Raw genomic sequence first — 20,096 nt, 5'->3', positions numbered from 1 at the left:
ACGAGTACAAGCAGAAATGGGTGCCGGTTTCAGGGGATATCAAGGACTTGTCTTGTGTATTCTTCCAAGGTGATGGTGCGGAGACGAATCGACAGCGGGGTGGCTTGATGTAAGTGCTAATTGCAGGTGGCAGATAGGACAGTCAAGTTTGGTTAAGCAGTCTTCGTGGGGAGTTTAACAACCAGCACAGCGAATGGGAGAGGAAGTCTACACGCCGCTTGCAGCATAGGTATGGCTGTAATCTTTATGGTGGACTGGTTGCGCCAGGAAAGAACCCGAGGACGTTAGATTCCAATGACGAAGAGTAAGACATGAAAGACCTGCAATGACTGTATCTTGGACAAGACTCCGTCAAGTTTCAAGATAGAACTTGTGGTGGTGGTGGATCATGGTGGTGGCGAAGAAGATGGAGAAGGTTCAGAGGAAGCATATCATGATCTTCAAGTATCTGTGAGCCTAGTAGGGACTTGAGACCAACATTGAGGGTTTGAATTTTGCGACGCCACGAGATTGGGTAACATTAAGTGCTAGCTCCCCCCTGGGGGGGAGCTACTGGAACGTCGAGGCGGATCAATTTGATGCTTGTAAGCACGCGCGACCAGCTCCAGCCCTGGCACGGTTCGCCCTGTATCCTTGACCCCCTGGCGCACCACTTTTCTATTCTGATGCTGTACTTCGTATACGATGCTCTGTCAGGTCCGTCGAGGATCAGTCTGAGAGGCTCTAACCATGGACTTGCTTACCGTGATATAAAGATACATGGGATGGTCCTAGTTGCCAGCTGGGAATCAGTACAGTACCTAGGTATGCGGGCTTCACACTAGCGATCCCATCAGTGTATTACGCTTACTCCGTACAGAGCTCACCGAATTGCCTCCAGGCAGTTGCAGGCTGCTCAGGCCCGGGGAGTCAGCCTGGCTTTGAAGTTTGAAGCCGCCAGAGGGCCTGACAGCTGACCGCTAGGACGCTGTTAAAGGGGCTATCACAGAGAGAGCCCACTGTGATCGTTGCGAGATCATCGGCGTTCGATAGTCATTTTTTAGTGTTGCGCCACAGGGCTTTTAGGGGGTGCCCATAAACCAAAGCTAGCCCAAACACGGCTTCACTAACTTTCACTCGCCGATGACAGCGGACGACCCAGGTCCCAAAGTTGCGCTGCTGCTATACAAACGACCCAGAATTATGAATGATCCGCACCCGCAGCGATGAGCCCTGCAGTAGGTATGGAGAAGTCGGGAACCATACGGAGTACAGCATCGAGCAGCGTTGCAGCCAGCTAGAGAGCATTCTTCTCTCCAACCCCCACTATCTGCCAGAATTTCTTTTGGATTTTTGCAACCACAATACGTAGTAGTGTTGTTGCTCGGATGTAGAAAGAAAGAATACAGTAGGTACCCTTGGAATTAACTAATTTTTCTATGGTTGTTTCTTGCCCCACGCCATCCTGATCCCAGTCCCAGTCTCTCCCAATCCTCATCCCATCCCATCTCACACAGTTCAGGCCTCTAGCCTCAGGGGTCCTCTCGCTCGGGCGCCTTATCCGCCCGTGGCAAGCATTGTTACTGATACTGTCAAGTCGAAGGCTCCTACCTACTTCGTATTTCCGTCTGCTTTATCCCCTTTATCCCCAGCTGGTATACCCCATGTAGGCTTTGCGCCGCTGACTCATAGCTTCAAGCAGTCTGGAAATTAAGGTACCTCAGAACTCATCCTGCATTGATATCGCTAAAGGTGATCATAGATTCCCCACGTCTATGGAACCCTGGTCGTTGCTTGGGGTCGTCGATCCACATCGCTTGCAACATTTGGTCAATGACCTTGACCATCTATCTCACCGGGGGGTTGCTATACTCCGTAAAGCTAGAGTAAACCCACGCCTAAGGTAGGCTAGGTTTACTTAATACAATGAAATAACGTATGTCTTTTTTGCTACTGTTCGTATGAATAATGGATGCGAGATGCCTTGGCAATATTCGTGAAGTTGGGCTAGAGTAGTAGCTGATACCAATGCTTTCTGCATTGGGACATAGGAAGCGAGCAGCTAGCAATGATGCACAAATCCCGAAGCGGCGATGGTTCTGGGGTCTCGAAGCTAGCACTTCTTGCCCACTCGCACCCAGTGGCCCAGTGACTTCATTCTGTTGGAAGTTGGGTTGGGCTCTACAGAAATTGCAGGACAGCCAGGTAGTGTAGTCGAGCAAATTTTAGATGTTCGCTTTCCAGAGACAAGGATGCCTGTCTATATTTAGACGTTGATGATTGATCTCATACAATCTTCCCCCGGGCTACTGCAGAGTCAGTGCAGACATGCCACGCGCGCGTTGAATCATGCATTAAAAGTCAAGGGAGCCACGCATCGAGTAATAGCGTCTTACTGCTATTGCATATCAACGAGAAGAGGCAAGCAAATCATATCATACCGAAATATATACTTGTGGGCTTTTCCGGCTATACTTCCGGCTGCACGGAACGTATAGCAGCTTGCAACAGTATTTCGCACGCAACCACTAGACTTTAGGGTCAATGCTACAGAATGCGCACGCCGTACGTTTGCATAGGGTGAGACAACCATCAATGATTGTTGGAACTCCAACCATCGTTACCTCGGTGCATCACATGACCAGGCCCCAGCAATTGGGAAAGATCTTTTGTATTGCTCCGATCATTTCAGACTAAGAGAGAGAGAGAGACTGGCGCTGTCATGTCAAACGCCGGTGGACGCCTCCGAACCTTCTTTTTCCTTACTAGTACTACGTAGGTGTATTCCGGGAGCATGCTTCCGCCAGTGTTAGATTAGGAATGTGGATGGGCTGTTGGTGGTGGATAGCTGATGGCTGAATACTCATCGTACCTAACCTCTTCTGAATCGTCAACCTCTTAACGGTCGGTCCCGAGGAGCTTGGGACTTGCCTCTCCTGTACAAGCTGTTGAATAATCTAGCCATCGCAGCTGCTTGACTGGGTGAAAGGGACACCGACAGATTTTTCAATCAGCCTCCTTTTTGTTGGGGCTCGAAGAGGTGCACAGCGACTCAGCGAGTTTGGTTCGGGGAATGCCACTGACAGCCCAACTCCACTAAAGAGTGCCAGAGCAGAGCTTCCGATTGGCACAGAGAAGCATGTACGGCGATCATCTACAACTCCAGCAGGTCAAGGGGTGACACACTGACACCACGCCTTAAATTCCCATATGGAGCATCCTAGCTTGCCACGAGCCCACGAGATTTGCCTAAAGGTAGATCCTGACCATTGCGGGCAGATCCCGATGCCTCACAGGTAGATATGTTTCAACCCACCTTTAATCACCAACTACACCGTTTATTCTATTTTGGAGTCTTCAACGACTTTCCCCCCGCCTGGACAGAGAAGACATCCCAAACCTCCAATCCCGTCATATAATGCTGATGCTGGCAAATAAGGAACACAGTATGCAAATATAAGGAAAACTTGCTTTCCTGGGTATTGTCCACTACTTATCCCACGAGCTAGTCGTATTTTTATGGACGGAACTGTGCACATCGCGGAATTTGTCCTGGGGTTGAGACCTTCAATATCGATTGAAGGGTATGCTCGGCATAGTGATTACCTCAGCTCGAGCGTCAATGCAACTAGATTGCATATTTGCGTGGCTGCAGCTATCCTGGGAGTCTTTCTCTCTGTTGATATGCTTCTCTAGACCAACGCCAGGTGTTCAAGGTTGCACAATATCGAAACACTGCTGTCATACCGTAGGTTCTTTTCGAACCTCTAAAATTAGAATCCTCGGAAGTATCAGCTGGGGAATCTGTATTGCTTATTAAGCCTGAGCTCAGCATCGTTACCAGAAGGCTATCTGACTGGACCCTAACTGATTGAACTGTTTCATGCGTTATGCTCTCGGTACTATTCTCGCCTCATCTTTCAGATCACGATTCTTAATTCATCGAGGCTTCAAGGACAACATAATAAAGGCTGCATACATCATTGTTCTGCGGTCTATTTTGAAACGCGCTGGTCATACAAGTCACAAACCTAGGTGGAATTGTGAGAAGTCAAGAGTGCATAGTTCTACAATTTGGTTCTCCTTTGGAATTTCAGCTCCAGCAAGCCCTTCCCTGTTCTTTTATCTCGTTCTCTGGTGTGTGTCATGGTTACTTGCTATCTTCTATACCAATAATAATAATGGGGACAAGTATTCAGCGAGTAGGATTAGACTAGCCAAGCAAGTTGGGTGCGAGTACACCACCATCTTCTGGCTACAGAGTCATGCAACATCATCCATCCCTTGCCCAATCTACTTCTAGCGACCTGCATACTCGTTCCAGAATTGGTATCATATTGCGCTATCAGTATATAATGTGTCCCAAGTGTGATCCTCCGTGCAATCATTAAGTGTATGATACCTAGATATTGTGAGATGTGTAAAGCGATTCATTGATTTTAGCCTTTTTATTAATCTTATTGGCAGAAGAGGCTTTTCGTATTTGTATTTACTCACTTTTTCTTTAAGTCTGATTATCCCCCTGTTTTCACTCCATAGATGTATATTCCGCATCACTTAAAGAGCTCAAATCCGACCATTACAAGGCCCCAACTTAGAGGCTCACTCCAAGATTGCTTGTATCTTATAGATTTGAGGATCTATACTAGGGTAAGAGCCAGTCAGACCTACCGGATTCTATATATCTAAGCTAAGTACTGTATTTATAATGGGACAGTCAAACTTAATAAAAAATCGAGTATAAATAAACCTGACGCTATTTATAAGATTCAAGTCAATCTAGTTTGTGGGGTTGGCATGTAGAGGAGTGGCACATGAGACGGCACAGATGCAGAGCAATTCCCACTTCTCCACGTGGCCATTAAAAGCACGAGGTCTGAAGTTTACTGTATGGGTTTCTGCTGCAGTGCTGAAGGATTCTGGCTACCTTAAAAAGTGTCCAGAACGTAAGCGCTACTGCGAAGAATACTTGCTAGTCCCGAAACCGAATAAAAATGGCCCAAGATATATTGTTTTCGGATGTATTTGCATATGCAGCTAAAGAATCCATCAGGATCTCATGAGACTCCAGAAAGACCCCTTGGGTTTCAACCTCATGACACGACACATAGGGCTGATAAAGTGTCCTTGAACAAAACTGGCAGTGATCTTCCCGATCTTTCTGCGTTCATTGCGACATTTCTTTTTATAATTTCAGCGGCGAAGGCTGGCAAAGAGCTTCACGGCGCGCGGTAGCCTGTAGATAGTCTTGGCTATAATTTGCAATTGGGAAAGGAAATCCCACACGTTCTATTAGGGGTACTTCTTTTATTAGAATGCTGCATAACACATCACGATTGGATTCCTTCACAATAAGCTTCAATTATACACTTAGTGCTTCATAAAATTTCTCGCGGTTACCTACAACCTTTCCGTAGCTAGGCCAGAACTCACTATTTCGACGTATCATCCTCTTATTCTCAATGAGGAGAATCTCCTACTTCGTTTGGGACTCTGAAGTATCAAAAGCTCTTGAATCACCTAGTGTTTTTGGGCAATTAGGAGAGCTGGAAGTTATGTATATCGTTAATTCGGTATGTGCTACTGGCTTGGCTCTGGTGAAGTCTCATCCACGCTCAATTGGCTACTGGCATATTGTCCAACTTCTTCAGGGGTGAAGCTTTGCTATTACCGAAGAAGCTCTTCTCATTGCGTACCTTGACTGTAATTGTAGACCAAGCGGCTACTCTCTTCCGGAGGTTTAGACATTATTCACTTAAGATTTCCATCCGGGTATAATGTTTCCTTTAGAAATACAATTCCTTACACCCCGGACTCTTGAAATAGCCTTGGAGGGCAGCATGGCCAAACTCATCTAACTTTCAATGCATTTATACATGCTCTTTTCTCCTAGCCTTTCCTACCCTTTCCGTACGCCTCCTTTTTTTTACTACCTCGAATTATTCCCAGTCTAAATAAGCGCGAAAGGAGGACAGGACCAAGGCTGGATTTAACACCGGCGCCGAGCTAAAGATCACGCAGGTCGAGATTGCGTTCGTGGATGAGATGGATGATGATCTGAATTGGTTTGGTTTCAAAGGTGCTTGGAGTGAGGATATCCTACTCGTCTAATATCGCAACAAATGACTCCCAATACCTCTAAAGCGTTACAGCAGACGACACAGGTGGAACAGCCTGACTTGACTGACTTCGCATAATGCCTCTCGCCAGACCAGCATGCGACAAAACACTTTTCTGGTCTACCCTCAGAGCGCATACCTAAATCCAGGATTTAGGACTACGAGCCCGCCCGCAGCATTGACATCAACAATCTCCTCTCGAGTGGCTTTCACACCATCGGAATCCGCGGCGTCCGCAGCGCTTTGTACCTCGAGCATCTGCAATTTATCATTTTCATTCATGAGACACCAACGTAATCCGAGCGTGACAGCAATACAGGCCAGACAAAAAGCCGCATTGCAAATCATAGCTGTCAAATACTTAGGTCCGTCGCTTTTGGGGTACATATATGGAGAGTATATTTGGGCTATATTCCCCACAGTGTTGACCAGGGCGATTGCTGCTGCTCTCTTCTCCACGGGCCTGGGGAGGGTGGAGGATATCCAAGCGAGAGCTACGTTATAGGAGCCATAGACACCTCCTAACATCAGGAATAAACTGAGGTACCGTGCTGCGAGAATCGTGGTGGAGGCTGCTATTATGAAACCTGCCATGCCAAAGAAGATGGGGACTACGATGCTATGCATGGAATTAGCTTGGCCTTTTCGTTGGGGCGGGGGGTTTTAGTAGAGAGCTTAAGACTGCCACGAAATCCCGGCATGGGACCAAAACTTGACTTACTGGAAACAACGCTCGTGGCGTTTGTCGGATGAATAGGAGATTGCGAGAGCAATGATGGTGGCGAAGACGTAAGGAGGAGCGACGAGGAGGAGAGTATCAACACGGCTATAGTTGAAGGTCGCGACGAGCGTGGGGATGCTGTGACGATTCTATCAGCGGAGTACTTGAGATGCGGATTAAAGGTTCGTGGAGAGATGTACAAGGATGTCACTGCACCGGCACTAGTCTTGGTTATGATTATCACCCTGGAAGGAATTAGTTGATGGTGTAAAATAATGGAAAGGGGAGTAGGTACGCTAGGAGCCACTAGAGAAGAGAGGTAAGTCAATATTGGGGTTTCTTGCAAATATTCCGAGCAACAACTTACGACTTTATAGTCCATGACAGCCATCTTGACACCGGAGAAAAGCGAGCCACGTTCAGTGTCATGGCTTCCACTTGTATACTGAAGCCGCTTCGTGGCAATAGCTCTCTCTTCCTGGCTCAACCATCTAGTCCTATTATCAACATCTCGTAGTCAGTATTGTCTGAATTTTAAAGCCCGAGTGACAATTTCTCGAGAGGAATAAGCTCTTAAGAGACTAAACGCCCCTGAAACACCCGCAGTAGAAAAATCAATCATGCCCCGGGAAATCAACTTACGTATGCGGGAAATCTGGGATGATGAACCTGAATACGTTAGTAATTGCTGGATGTTATGTGCATAGAAGACTTACGAAGCGCATATGGAGACAAAGACGGTAACCGATCCTTCGATTATGAAGAGCCATCTCAGTGAAATCAGAATATGGACATTGAGTCTCCAAGAAGAACTCACCTCCAGGAAACAATTCCACGCGATCCATTCAAACCCGCTTGGACGCCTGCTCCAACAAGGCCACCGAAGCCTCCCGAAAGAAGACTTCCAGCATACAAGATCGAGGTTCTCAAGGCTAATTCCTCTCTGGTATACCAACTCGAAAGTAGAAATAGAGCTCCAGGGAAATAAGGGCTGGGTCGTATCAGCAATCATGAAAATATTGTTGAGCTTGGTACTGACGCCTCGACAAATCCAAGGAAGAACCGGACGAGAACCAAGCCAGTATAGTTATGCACCGCAGCTGTTAAGCCAGATACGATGCCCCAAACCGCCATGCATACGGGCAGCAAAAAATTAGAACCACAATCAATAATACGGCAGATATCCTCTTACCAAGTAAATACTTGGCCGCGTCCGAACTAATATGGCGTTGGAGGGTATCTGAAGCGCGATATATCCTACTAATGAATTAGTACTTGAGGATGGACTAAAGAAAGAAACGGTTGCTTACCAGCAAAGAGAACCGAGATGCACGTATTAAATTGGTCGCCATGAAGACCGAGAGATTTTTCGATTCCCTGAACTCGGGCATTTGCTAGTGCGTTCCGATCGAGATAGCTAAACATTATTGTCAAAAATTTCAGCTTACACCTGAGGCGGTGGTGTACTTCAGAACAATCATGAAAATGAGACAAGGCATGAGCCTGAGGTCTATTTTTCGAACAAGTTTTTTCTCTTTCGCTGCATATTCAGTAGGCTCCATCGCCTCAAGTGCATCGAAATCGCCAGCCGTTGGCGGTATTACTTTAGTTCTTGTCATATTTCCAGTACTTTCAATCAAAGAGTACGAATACCGAGGCCAGATCTCGGGTGCCATCAGAGTTCAAGTAACATTGTGGAGGTTGAAGAGTGGGGTTTCTGGGGATACGCACGAACGAAATATACTCACACCGCATGTAGATCCCCGCATCTTTGCGAGTTTGTCCGGCTTGAAGTGAGGGGTCATATGAGGTCCGTCCTACTTGACTGGTCGATAACTCAAAGGAACACTATGGCGGCATCAATAATGGATTTTGAAGAGCAATCTTCAACCGAAGTTTATGCCAAGAAACATGACTGCTGCACAACGAGATACACGTTGGATCTTCCTTGGCGAAGAAAAGCTTATTGAACTGGGAAGCTTAACACTTGAGAAGTCGTGTCCTGCACTCGGCTACATAGGCTCGAGACATAACGCAATGAAAAGTATTGAAATTCCACTTGATATTGCTAGTGTAGGGACGGAATTCTCCATTCGCGCGTCTAACAACACAAGCGCTCTTTTATATAAGAATCCACTTGTAAACTAAGGCAACTCGGGCGATTTGAATCGGCAACGGCTTCTGATCTGAGCTTGGCCTTGATTTGGGCTGGCTTTTTTTCCTTTGTGAAACATACTGTTGCTTACCTCTAGTCATACTCTGAGGTCAGAATCAATGTAATAAGAGAAAGAAAATGCAACAATTTCACAAAAGTGGTTGGTTCTGATTTGATGAAACACACGAGGCTGTGGATTTCCAAGGTGGGGCAGGGCAGCGCAAAAGACTTGCTGCGGAGATAGAAATCGGTCACTGCTTTTGGAGAGGCTGTGCCTCTCTGGGACATTTTCTGCTGTCCACCCCGACTATGGGATTCTGAGAAATTGCAGACTGCAAGAGATGGAGTAGTTCATGAAACGGAACGGAGATAGGAAGCTCGAATGCTCCATGCGATATCTTCTATTTGCTTGAGGATATCATTGATATTGATATCGACCTAGGGTACTTACCTAGGGCCACAATCTTCACTAAACGCACCCATTGATTAATTGATGCCATCTCTGGGGAATAGCAAAGCATGAGCATCTTTCAATGATGGATCAGAGACTGTTCGGGTCGAAGAATAAATGATGGCGATCGCTGCGCCGTGCACAGCCACGGATTTGCGAGCTTTGGGGGTAGGGTAGGACTGGGGCTGATTCTGCTCTCAATTCTGTCTGCCTTGCCCGTTCCCTGTCATAAGCAGACTGTATTTGAGCCTCCTCCTATCAGACCCGCTCTCTCCCAGCCTTCCTCGGCGCTGTTGGGCGCTATGGAAGGGATTTTGTCAGCCAGGTGAGGTGCCTGCATGTTCTCACCGTGAGCGAGCTCTGATGGCCTGCCACAGCAGCAGTTTTGGATGGTCGTGTCTGTGGTTCTCGAGCCCTTTCTTGCATCTGGGTTGACGGGCTTAAGCACAAGGCGTTCTTTTTGAAGCGTCTCGTCTCTCTAAAACACCAACAGATGCCCCCCCTCACTCACATCCCATCGCATCCCATCTTATCTTAGCCTCTGGGCGGCAATCGTGACCCACTCTCCTCTCTCTTACGAAGTACATCCCTACGCTTATTCCTGCGCCAGCGGCCTTCCTTCGATCTTCTTCAACTTACTGTTTTAAAGCTGTTCTTCAGACTCAGTCCCATTTTGAAATCTTGCGTATCTTTACGTCGTTACAGCTTCGTCTCAGCGCTTCACCTGTTCTGTTGTTTCTCCACCTGGCCTGTACACTGGCCAGCCGCGCCGCATACGAAGCATTGCATAGCACACTCCGACCTATCCCCAAGGCTGCACAATGACCACTTCCTGGTTGCTTGCCTACTGACCACCCCCAAAGACCTTTGGACAGGCCTGCGAGTGCAACAGTTTATAAAGCTCCTCAGGAGTACATAGCCTCCTGCACCTGTCCCACAGATGTCTTCAACAACTTACAACTCTGCTTCTACTTCTGTTGACCCTCGACAATCACGAGAACTCGTCGACGACCTGGGGCTGAACAGTACACCTTTCAACAATCCGCCATTCAGTAACAATTATCTATCTCCCTGTAACCAATCTCAAATCAACAGCAATTCCACGAGTCCGTCGAATAACCTAAATAGCACGTCTGGCGACAGCTTCTCTGAATACAGTACCTACCAACAGAGCGAGCTCAGCGAGATTGAGATCGAAGATCCATTTTTCGGGGTAGATTTCAGTAGAATTGACTCGCTCCCTTCGAATCTTCTCTCGAGCGACACTTACCAGCCGCCTGATTTCAACCGTTCTCTGCCAGACCTCCCACCTCAACTCGAAAGCAAACCATCGACCGAGACCTTTACGGCATCAACATACCCGCTAAGTCCGGTAAATAGCAGTGTGCCGGATATATCATCTCCAAAAGGTATTGCCAATGAACTGAAGACGAACACAACAACCTCTCGGCGCCCATTGAATGACGAGTTACACACCTCGCAATTTCCGGCCTTTGACCCTCTTATTCCAGCAAATAACTCGACTGTTCAATTGACTCCTGATCAAAGTGGAAGCAGTCATACAAGCGCGGAGAGTTTTGAGCCGAGCACCATGGCCCATCTCGAGCGTAGTCCGCATGTCACTGTGTCTCAATGGGGAGACCACGAACAAAGTCGACTGGGAGCCTTTGTTCAACCTGTTGGCCATTATAACCAGATGGGAGATTTTGGTGCCGAATTACCAAATCCAAACATGATGCATGCCCAAGCACATATTCTGCGAGACGAAGATGGATCCTGGATGTTGAATGACAGGACCCGCCAATCGGGTTTGGACCCGGAAAGACGCAAAGTAATCTCAAATGCAGAAGTTCCGAATCTAAAAGAACAAGAAGAACGGCGGCGCATTGAAAACAAAAACATCGAGGTCCAGGAGTGGAGGTCTCAAGCTGGCGGGAGTAGTGATGCGGATGATGAAAAGCCTGCCCAATCCTATTTTCCTGTGAACAATGAGGAGTGGTACCAACAATCGAAGTCGGGCCCTGGACGCGATGCTGCTGAGGAAAATAATAATATACCCCTGGTTGATGACGCCGAAAGTGTACATGAGAACAGATTAATTGAGGGTCAAGTATATTACCACCCCGAGGGAAAGGATGGCGCCCCTCTCAACGAGGCCGATAGGCAATTAATGAAACAGCCTCGCCATTGGAACGACGCACCATCGTTTCCGTTCGCACTGACAACCACATTTCAACCCCCGACATCAAACGATGCCATTCGAGAATTCAAGCGGAATGCGGATACAATTTCCATTGCCTCACGTGCAGCCACTTGGGGCACTCGGCGGCGTAGTGAGCCCAGCCTGGCAGATTTCGATGCAGTTGCGGACGGCAGTTTCCTCAAGAAACTGTCAATTAGCAAGTCAAAAGAATACGAAAGGCCTCGTCAGAACAGCTTATTTGACCAAGGGCTTGATCGAATAGCAAATATCGTTCGTAACAGGAGCGATAGCAAGCTGAAGCGTGCTCGAAGTACACAGAACATTCCGGAAGAGGTTCACGCAATGCCCCATTCGAGACAGAACAGCCAGGGCACTCTGGCGCCTCCACCGCGGACCTCGAGTTTTGGCAAACGCCCGACGCCGAGCATCAACACAGCTTTTGCATATATGGCTGGCCCCCTCGCCGCCGTGGGAGCTACTCATACGCGTTCTGGATCAGTCAGCGCAACGGCGACTTCCCCCAGGAGCCCAAATCATCTTGGTATCAGATCTGTGATCAAGCGCGCTCGAAGCAGAAGTGAATTGACGTCACAAGAGAAGGTGGGCCAGATAGGCCTTGTTGATCTCTGGAGAGGTCAGGGAGGTCCACCACTTCCCACGCTGGCTTCACCGCCAATCGAACCCGAACCAAAGCAAGCGGAACCGAAGGACTTGGACGAGGATGAGGATGATGACGACGAGCAGGGAGACGACGCCGACATGAAGGTCGAATCAGACGAGCAAGCGGATCCTATAGTACCCAATTATGAAGGATTCAAAGCTCATGTCCGGCGTTTGAATGGTGACATGGACCCTCGATACAACTGGCTAGTAAGCAGGATTGCACACCAACAAGAAATACGATATAAAAATCTGCTTGATCTACGGGTCAAGCACTCGCAAGCCATTGGAAACCAGCACTGTGCAGCAGGCCGTCATTGCATATCCCTAGGAGGAAGTGCTACTTTGCTAGACGCCAAGGGCCAGCCGCGCGACGCAGAGCAGACTGGACCTTTGCAGCTTGTTACAGAATTTTCCGACAATGACTCCAATCCCGGAGAAGGTGCTCTCAATGGGGAAACATTTCCTCAGGGCGTCCCAATGCCCCCAACGCGCAATCTTCCAGCCGAGTTTGAGTGTCAACTGTGTTTTAAAGCCAAGAAGTTTCAGAAGCCTTCAGATTGGACGAAACATGTTCATGAAGACGTGCAGCCATTTACTTGCACGTACGACAAGTGCAAGGAACCAAAGTCCTTCAAGAGAAAGGCTGATTGGGTTCGACATGAGAATGAGCGCCATCGTCACTTGGAATGGTGGATATGTCAAGTGGAGGATTGCAGACACCCTTGCTATCGCAAAGATAACTTTCTGCAACATCTTGTTCGGGAGCACAAGCTTCCAGAGCCGAAGCAAAAGACCAAAGCCGCTATCAAGAAGGCTCGGTTGACTGAGCCAGCGTGGGGAATGTTAGAACAGTGCCACCATGAAACGCAGAATCGACCACAGGATGAGCCTTGCAAATTCTGCGGGAGATCCTTTGCGACATGGAAGAAGTTGACAGTTCATCTGGCGAAACACATGGAACACATCAGTCTACCCGTTCTGAAACTTGTTGCAGCAAGAAATGTTGATGCCAACACAATCATCAGCCCGGTGGAGCAAATCTTGACTCCCATAACTCCTGGGGGTAGGGAAAAAATGGAATCTGCTAGTCCGTTTAATATGGACAGCATCTCGCCCCATGTCCCCATGCCTTCACCTTATCCTTCAACGGGATTCAATCATTCGACGTACTACCAAACCACTGGATCATCTACAAATTTTACACCAATGACCCAGGAAACCATGTATGCTCAAAACAATATGTACTCTAACCCAAATGCTTTTGGCGTCCACCAGATGGATCAACCCCGGGCGTTTGGGTCGCTCGACTCCGGTAATGTTAGCCATGTCAACCAAAACAAGGGGTTTGCACCTGCCAATTCTGGATTCTCGCAGCCTAATAAGGTGGATCTATCTCGCGGTTATGGCTCTTTAGACGCCAGCTTCTCTCATCAGATATCTGATCAGAGCTACAACTCCAATCAAGCCTCTGGCTTTTCCATGCCACAAGACTATACGTCTGCCCCGGCTGCTGTTTCAAATTATTCAACCACGAATATGCTTGGCATCAATGATTCCGGCTACGGTTATGATTCCATGGCTGTAAATGCCGCGCAGAATTTCCAACAAGTGCCTATGAGTCGTGCACCTGGAAGTAATACTTCTTATGGTCAACATTCACCACAGAACATGCCTTATTATGGCCCCCAATGAAATCAGTTTTTGGTAAAACCTGTTTTATGAAGCTGGTAGTGGATTTGTTACCAATTTTCCTCTTTGTATATATAGATGCCTGGTCATAACGATTTCTTATGTTCTATAGATACCATGACTGATATGTCAGCTTTCGTCTTTGCTTTGGAATACCTTGCGCGGGGTTGTGGGATGAGTTACGATACAATGAAGCTTTGCCTGATACCTCATATTGTAAAGATTTAAGATGTGATTCGTGACCTTTGCTGCCTCTGTGAACCCAACAATACACCTACTCATATAACTCCCAGTGGAAACGTATTGTGACATTGCCCTTTCTACCCCGTTATCGGCTACCGATTATGATTCTGTACTTCTACCGTTACTCGACTAATAGTCGGTTCCTTCACTCGCTTCATTCACAGTCGGGGGAAGCAAACGTCCCAGGGAAGCGAATGTCCCGCAGGGATGAAAGCAACAATAGTTATACATTAAGTACTTGCATCCATATAAACAACTTTTGAGTGAATGAAATATTGTCCCTTCCACCTAACTTTGGTGAATGATACTTGTAACTCCGCGCCGTAAGAAGGAAGTTCCTAACCCGGACGAGAAGCTATAAAACACCCCCTTCTACCCACAACCACATAGCATCCCTGCAATAACACCAAGGAAATCCGATCGATATCTAAACTTGCTATTACCAACTCTACAAAACATAAACACAAATAATGGCGCCTATCAAAGCGCTTATACTTGGACGCTTCTCCTCGCGGAAAAGCAGACTACCAATCCCTAAAATGGAAAATAAGGAACCTGGATTCTGGTAAGCAATAACCAAACAACTAATAAAATATACTTAAACATCCTCCCTTAATGAACGGAATAGAGCTAAAACAACATGCTGGAACAGGAAGCCACAAGAGCTTGTCAAATTGAAAGTCCACAATACGTCCGAAGTGTTTGTCGTACACAAGGAATTCGCATGCCATCACTCGCCCGTCTTCAACGCCGCCTTCAATAGTCCGTTTGTTGAGGGACAAACGCAGGTTTATGGGCTCGAGGTATGTTGTTCTTGTTCCATTCCCTGGATGGTCTACCTTAGCCTTGTATATCCCTCAATACCGAAACGTACTGATCGTAGCTTAGCACACAACCACCCGAGCCGTCCGCCTCCTGGTCTACTGGCTGTACACGCAGACGGTGGACCTCACACTTCCGAACGACGACCATAGCGCCCTGAAAGTCCAAGTCAGCTCACTCGCTGAACTCTGGGTCCTCGCCGACTTTGTAAGCCAAACTTCCCCCTCCACTCTTCCCTCTTTTCAGGAATATGTTACCGTTCTGTGCTCAAAGCATCTCGCTCTCCCCTAATCACCCGTACAAGAAAGACCATAAAACTAACGTCCCATCCAAGCTCCTAATCCCACGCCTCCGAAACGATGTTCTGGCTGCCATAGTCTCCATCCGCCGCGAGCACCACTCGCTATACATGGGCTGCTGGGGCTACGTATGCGCGCACACGGCACCGGACAGCGCTATACGACGGCTTCTAGCGCACCAGGTGGCGTTCTATCTCGACGCAGATGTGTTTGAGGCGAAGCGGGGAGAGATGGGGAAGGAGCTGTTGAGCGACATTGGGCTGGCGCTGATGCGGGAGAGGGATGTGTTTGAGAGGTGGGTGGGGAGGGGGAGTGGTCGTGGGACGGATAGAGATGGGTTGCTGGAGATGGGCCCGGTGAGGAGGCCGGAGGAGATGTTTCGGGTTCGTGTGCAGGATTTTATGGGTGTGGAGGATGAGTATGAGATGTAGTGTGGGAAGGTTGGAGTCGTATTGATGAGGAGAGATGAAGATGTGTACGTACGACCAGATAGTTGGATCGACTCTCGGTGTCTTGCTAGAGACAGATTATTGGCATGGGAGGATGGCGAATGAAATCGGGATTGGGTTGGGAATCGGGACATTAGAGTTGGACGGCATGAATTAAACTTTTTGATACAGAAAAGAGGATCATCATCGCATAGAACATTGCACCATCCCTGTTCTCCCTTCGTTGAAAGTACACCGGTTTCTTTAAAGCTACGGCTTACTATTCCAGACCCTCAAAATAAGCACAAATGAATATCTGTGACCGTTTGTCTCACATGACTAGGCTTTCCACACCGTCTAGCCATAGTGATAACAGTGCTGCATGGGCAATGGCAAAAACAAAACCAAGCTAATGCACTCCCCGCTCACTTGAGAGACACGAGGAAAGTGGCGAACGATACAGTGAAATGAGAGGATATTGGAGAAGGCATGAGTTTGGATGCCGCTTGGCGCCGGGTGGTACTGAAAATGGAAGGAAGAATTAAAGTTTGGCGCCTGTGAGTATGATTTCCAGTTCTAAGACTCGCAGAAACTGCCATCAAAAACAAATGTTCGTCGGTAAACAGTTTTACCTGAAGTTGACATTAACTTTGACGGTAAGATGAAAGAAAGATATCGCGAGATATGGGTTGTGTGCCGACCAGTGAATACAGAAAGCAGGAAGTTGTATCGGTTCTAGGAGACTCTAGACTCCGTGGTTTCAGATTTTATCTAAGTTTAGGCGTCGCCTCTTCAACTGGATATCAAAACAGTACTTGTATAGGTCTAGTCTAAGTCTAGTCTATGACTTTATCATAAAAATCTATGAAGTATCAGTAACCCATATTGAGCCGAAAGTTCCTGGAATGGAGAGCTTACCTGGTTTAATGACGCTATATCCATATGCGCCAAACGCTTCTGAGCAATGTTCCGGGACCGAACAGCATGTCGTCCTTGCATCATTGGGGTAGAGGTCCCGCTTGATGGGGCCGGAGTGGGTATCATTGGTGTGTTTTCTTTTGTTGTGGCTTGTGAAGACTCTGAAGATTCAAGGCCGGATTTCTCTCGTTTCGACTTCTTCTTGGACGTTTTCGTCGTTTCCTCGGATCCTGATTTGTCTTTCTCTTTCCTATTCTTCTTAATTTCCTTCTCCTTCCTCCGTTCTTTTCTCTCCTTCTTTCGTCTCTTCCTTGCTTCATCAGAAGTGTCGTCAGTCTCTCCTTTCGATTTGCGATCCTTCTTCGATTTCTTCGCCTTCTTGGCTACAACCTCTTCCGCATCCTCCGAGCTTGCTTCTAACTTCCGCTTCTTCTTCGATTTCTTGACCTTCACAGCGACAACCTCAGGAGCCTCTTCAATTGCATCAGCCTTTCGCTTCTTGGACTTTTTGGTCTTCTCAACCGGGGCCGGGGCTTCTTCTTCAGATTCGGACTCTGAGCTAGTATCATTCGAGTTGGATGATTCATCTCCTAGTTTCCTCAACCGATCGGCCTCCCCATCAATCAAATCCTGAATTTTATCCCCAATCAAAAAGCCTCCTTTAACAAACCGCTGACTTCCCCACTTCCTCTCCGTATAAACTGCCCTCCTAAGATCGTCCCTCGACCTCTGCTCTTTAGCAATCTCATCCTCCTCCTTTCCATTAAGCCTCCCCAGAATATTCTTAAACATATCCAAGCCCGTGCATTCCCCATGGCCGACCCCGCTTCCGATTTTGGCTCCGAGACCAAGATTGTCGTCTTTGAGCATGACACGGATGTGGGAAGCATTGGCTGCGGTGTGGAATTCGGCGTGTGGGGCATCTTTTGCGCCGAGAAGGGCTCCAGGTTGCCAGCCTTGGGCTGTCATCATTTTGAGGCCGAAGCTCGAAGAGTCGTTGGTCCATGCCGTATTGTTTGGGTCGTGAGAAAGCTTAATGCGCCTGTAGCTTATGTCAGTATATGGAGTCAAATATCAGGAGTCAATAGTTGTTACTTTTTTCCCTCCGAGAGTCCCATCTTGGTGGTTGAAGAGCTTGCTCGGAATTTGGGTTTGGGGGTTTCTTATCGAGAAAAAGATGCGATTTTGAATCTCAAAAAATCGGTGAAGGCGGGCCGGACAGCGCGCTAGTATCTGATTGGCCAACGCGCCTCTTACTCTTTTATACTTCATCCCTCGAACTTTCTTCCCCGAACGCAAGTTCACAACCAAACTTGGTGAGAAGTACTACAGTTATCCAGCCCTCAAGAAACTCCTACAAACTCACACCATGGCCCCTCGCCAGCCACGCAAAAGCCAATCGACCATCGAAAGTGAATCCGAGGAAGATTCGCAACCAGTCTCGACCGAACAAAACACGGTGGACATGTTGAAGACTGCAAAAAGCATGGTAGATGATGTGAGAAACTAAAAGATTTCTTCACACAGAAATATCCTTGTCTAACCTGCTGTTCTGTAGGGCAAAAAGCGCCGAGACAAGAAGCGGAAAGCAATTGAGAACAGCTACGACAATAGAGTCAAGGAAGTTGAGACCAGAATCGATACCCTGTTTGCGGTTCGAAAGAGTAGAGTGTAAGTTTGCGCTGCACTCTCGCCATTTCCCCAATGTGTCGTCGAGGAGGTCCGCTGGCCCACTTTCTCCCTTGATCATCTGACTTCAAATTCGACCGCTCCTTTCCTTCCAACCCAACTTACTCCCTAGGAGCTCGCTCAGCTTCAAGGCGGCTTCGATTACTGATGCGTTTCTAGCACTAAGAATCAAAAGGAATTGTGGACCAGGCTCGAGAAATTGAACACTAAGCGGGAGAAACTTGAACAACTCATCCTTGCCAGCATGCTCTCGATCGAGGAGCACACCATTACCATCGCCGTTCAGATGGAGGCTGTATTTGCTGGTCGCATGGAGGATATCGAGTAAGGAAAATGATGAGTGTTTGAGGATAGCTCAAGAGGTGAGTCAAGGGCACTGAGAGGACAATAAGTCTTTGACCACCTGCTGAACTCCTACAGGATGAAAATTTTGACGATTTGCTATACTTACTTGCTATACACTTACACACATGTACCACTAATCTTTAGGTGTTATGAAGGGATATGGCAGACGGAAGATACCCCTGGGACCTGGTATTACATTGCATTAGCACACAATCTATCACTCAAACCACAACAAGCTTAGCCCAAGTGAACCATGTATGCATAGACATTTTGATTCGTTTTAGCCTTCCTATCCCACCAACGCCCAAAAGTGCCTTTGCTTTGCCCTTCATAATTATACACGACGTCAATCAAAAACCCTGATCCGGCCTATTCCACCCCGCCATCCGTCCCAATTCTCCCATCCAATCCCTCACCATATCAACAATAACCTTAACCATCCCCTGCCTTCTATTCTTGTCCACTCCCCCAGGCTCTTCACTGCCCATCGTCGGCAACACATTATCACTCGCGCTCAAGGACACAAATAACGAGAATGGAACCATCCATACACAGATACCAAAGAAAGATGCAATCTCAGTGAAAGTTGGCATGTCAGGTATGTCGAAGCGGGAGCGTGGGGCAGAGGTGGAAGGGGCGGAGAAGTGCGAGAACCAGATGAAGTGGTTAAATAGTACAAGTGCTGTCTCTCATTAGCCTTCCATCACGACCAATCTACACATAAGAGAGAGGAGAAGAGAGGGAGTATATAACATACCACAAGAAGTCAAAAATAGCGGATCGGTCAACTTTACCACTGGAAAGCGCCGCATATTCCCCAAGTAAACAACATGCGAGACGATGCTCACGGCGGCCAGTTTGAAAGGGAAGCCATCGACGAGGCAGAGGAAGATGTGGATGCCGATTACGAGGTAGATGAGCCGGGTGAGGAGGTTTTTGGCGATTACGGTGTGTTCTTCGACGAGCTCGGCGAGGTAGTAGAGTCCGGAAGCTTGTTCATCTATTAATAAATGGCAAGGCAAGCTGGTCTTTTGAGGTAAGGGGGGAAAATACCAATAGCGAGGGTTAAGAAGCCAAAGCCGATGGCCAGGCCAATGTACCCGACGAGCGGCAAGATCCACATTGTGTTTTCTTTTGGAACTATGAGAATTGCATGGCCGTTGTGGAAAGAAGGTGGTGAAGTGGCCGCAATGAAGCTGGAAATGGCATGGTTGTTAGCGGTGAGGAGGGGCAGAAAAAGAGGGTCACAAAAAAGTCACCGCTATACTTGCGATTAGTTAAATTTCATGTAATTCAAAGTCCGTCTAATTCTACGCAACAAAACAAAGAATCTCCTGGTCGATACCAGAAACACATACAAACTATAAACCAT

At 47.6% G+C, this 20,096-nt stretch overlaps 7 protein-coding genes across 7 annotated transcripts; 3 read left to right on the top strand and 4 right to left on the bottom strand.

Annotated features, from left to right (window-relative positions):
• Window positions 1–6,224: 6,224 nt before the first annotated feature.
• Window positions 6,225–7,953, bottom strand: prlL_2 (MFS transporter; the record flags this gene model as incomplete). The annotated part of the gene is made up of 9 exons (XM_031146679.1): window positions 6,225–6,717; window positions 6,820–6,957; window positions 7,020–7,064; window positions 7,115–7,125; window positions 7,187–7,316; window positions 7,462–7,488; window positions 7,536–7,589; window positions 7,637–7,810; window positions 7,859–7,953. 9 exons carry the CDS (start codon window positions 7,951–7,953, stop codon window positions 6,225–6,227), a joined length of 1,167 nt encoding a protein of 388 aa, XP_031007733.1.
• Window positions 7,954–7,984: 31 nt separating this feature from the next.
• Window positions 7,985–8,438, bottom strand: LHYA1_G001698 (putative transporter; the record flags this gene model as incomplete). Its single annotated transcript, XM_031146678.1, has 3 exons — window positions 7,985–8,076; window positions 8,130–8,236; window positions 8,287–8,438. The coding sequence occupies 3 exons, from the start codon at window positions 8,436–8,438 to the stop codon at window positions 7,985–7,987; spliced, it is 351 nt and encodes a 116-aa protein (XP_031007732.1).
• Window positions 8,439–10,365: 1,927 nt separating this feature from the next.
• Window positions 10,366–13,983, top strand: LHYA1_G001697 (uncharacterized protein; the record flags this gene model as incomplete). The annotated part of the gene is made up of 1 exon (XM_031146677.1): window positions 10,366–13,983. One exon carries the CDS (start codon window positions 10,366–10,368, stop codon window positions 13,981–13,983), a length of 3,618 nt encoding a protein of 1,205 aa, XP_031007729.1.
• Window positions 13,984–14,693: 710 nt separating this feature from the next.
• On the top strand, window positions 14,694–15,813 carry LHYA1_G001696 (uncharacterized protein; the record flags this gene model as incomplete). The annotated part of the gene is made up of 5 exons (XM_031146676.1): window positions 14,694–14,788; window positions 14,876–15,026; window positions 15,112–15,252; window positions 15,380–15,762; window positions 15,810–15,813. The coding sequence occupies 5 exons, from the start codon at window positions 14,694–14,696 to the stop codon at window positions 15,811–15,813; spliced, it is 774 nt and encodes a 257-aa protein (XP_031007728.1).
• An 800-nt stretch (window positions 15,814–16,613) lies between these two features.
• On the bottom strand, window positions 16,614–17,808 carry pxr1 (the record flags this gene model as incomplete). The annotated part of the gene is made up of 3 exons (XM_031146675.1): window positions 16,614–16,634; window positions 16,691–17,732; window positions 17,786–17,808. The coding sequence occupies 3 exons, from the start codon at window positions 17,806–17,808 to the stop codon at window positions 16,614–16,616; spliced, it is 1,086 nt and encodes a 361-aa protein (XP_031007731.1).
• A 251-nt stretch (window positions 17,809–18,059) lies between these two features.
• On the top strand, window positions 18,060–18,707 carry LHYA1_G001694 (uncharacterized protein; the record flags this gene model as incomplete). The annotated part of the gene is made up of 3 exons (XM_031146674.1): window positions 18,060–18,188; window positions 18,249–18,361; window positions 18,539–18,707. 3 exons carry the CDS (start codon window positions 18,060–18,062, stop codon window positions 18,705–18,707), a joined length of 411 nt encoding a protein of 136 aa, XP_031007730.1.
• Window positions 18,708–19,074: 367 nt separating this feature from the next.
• SVP26 lies at window positions 19,075–19,847 on the bottom strand (the record flags this gene model as incomplete). The annotated part of the gene is made up of 3 exons (XM_031146673.1): window positions 19,075–19,406; window positions 19,482–19,715; window positions 19,778–19,847. The coding sequence occupies 3 exons, from the start codon at window positions 19,845–19,847 to the stop codon at window positions 19,075–19,077; spliced, it is 636 nt and encodes a 211-aa protein (XP_031007725.1).
• Window positions 19,848–20,096: the final 249 nt, after the last annotated feature.

This window comes from Lachnellula hyalina, assembly GCF_007821495.1.
Source record: "Lachnellula hyalina strain CBS 185.66 chromosome Unknown contig00024, whole genome shotgun sequence".
NCBI classification, from domain to species: Eukaryota; Fungi; Ascomycota; class Leotiomycetes; order Helotiales; family Lachnaceae; genus Lachnellula; species Lachnellula hyalina.
This window is presented reverse-complemented; position numbering and strand designations above follow the sequence as displayed.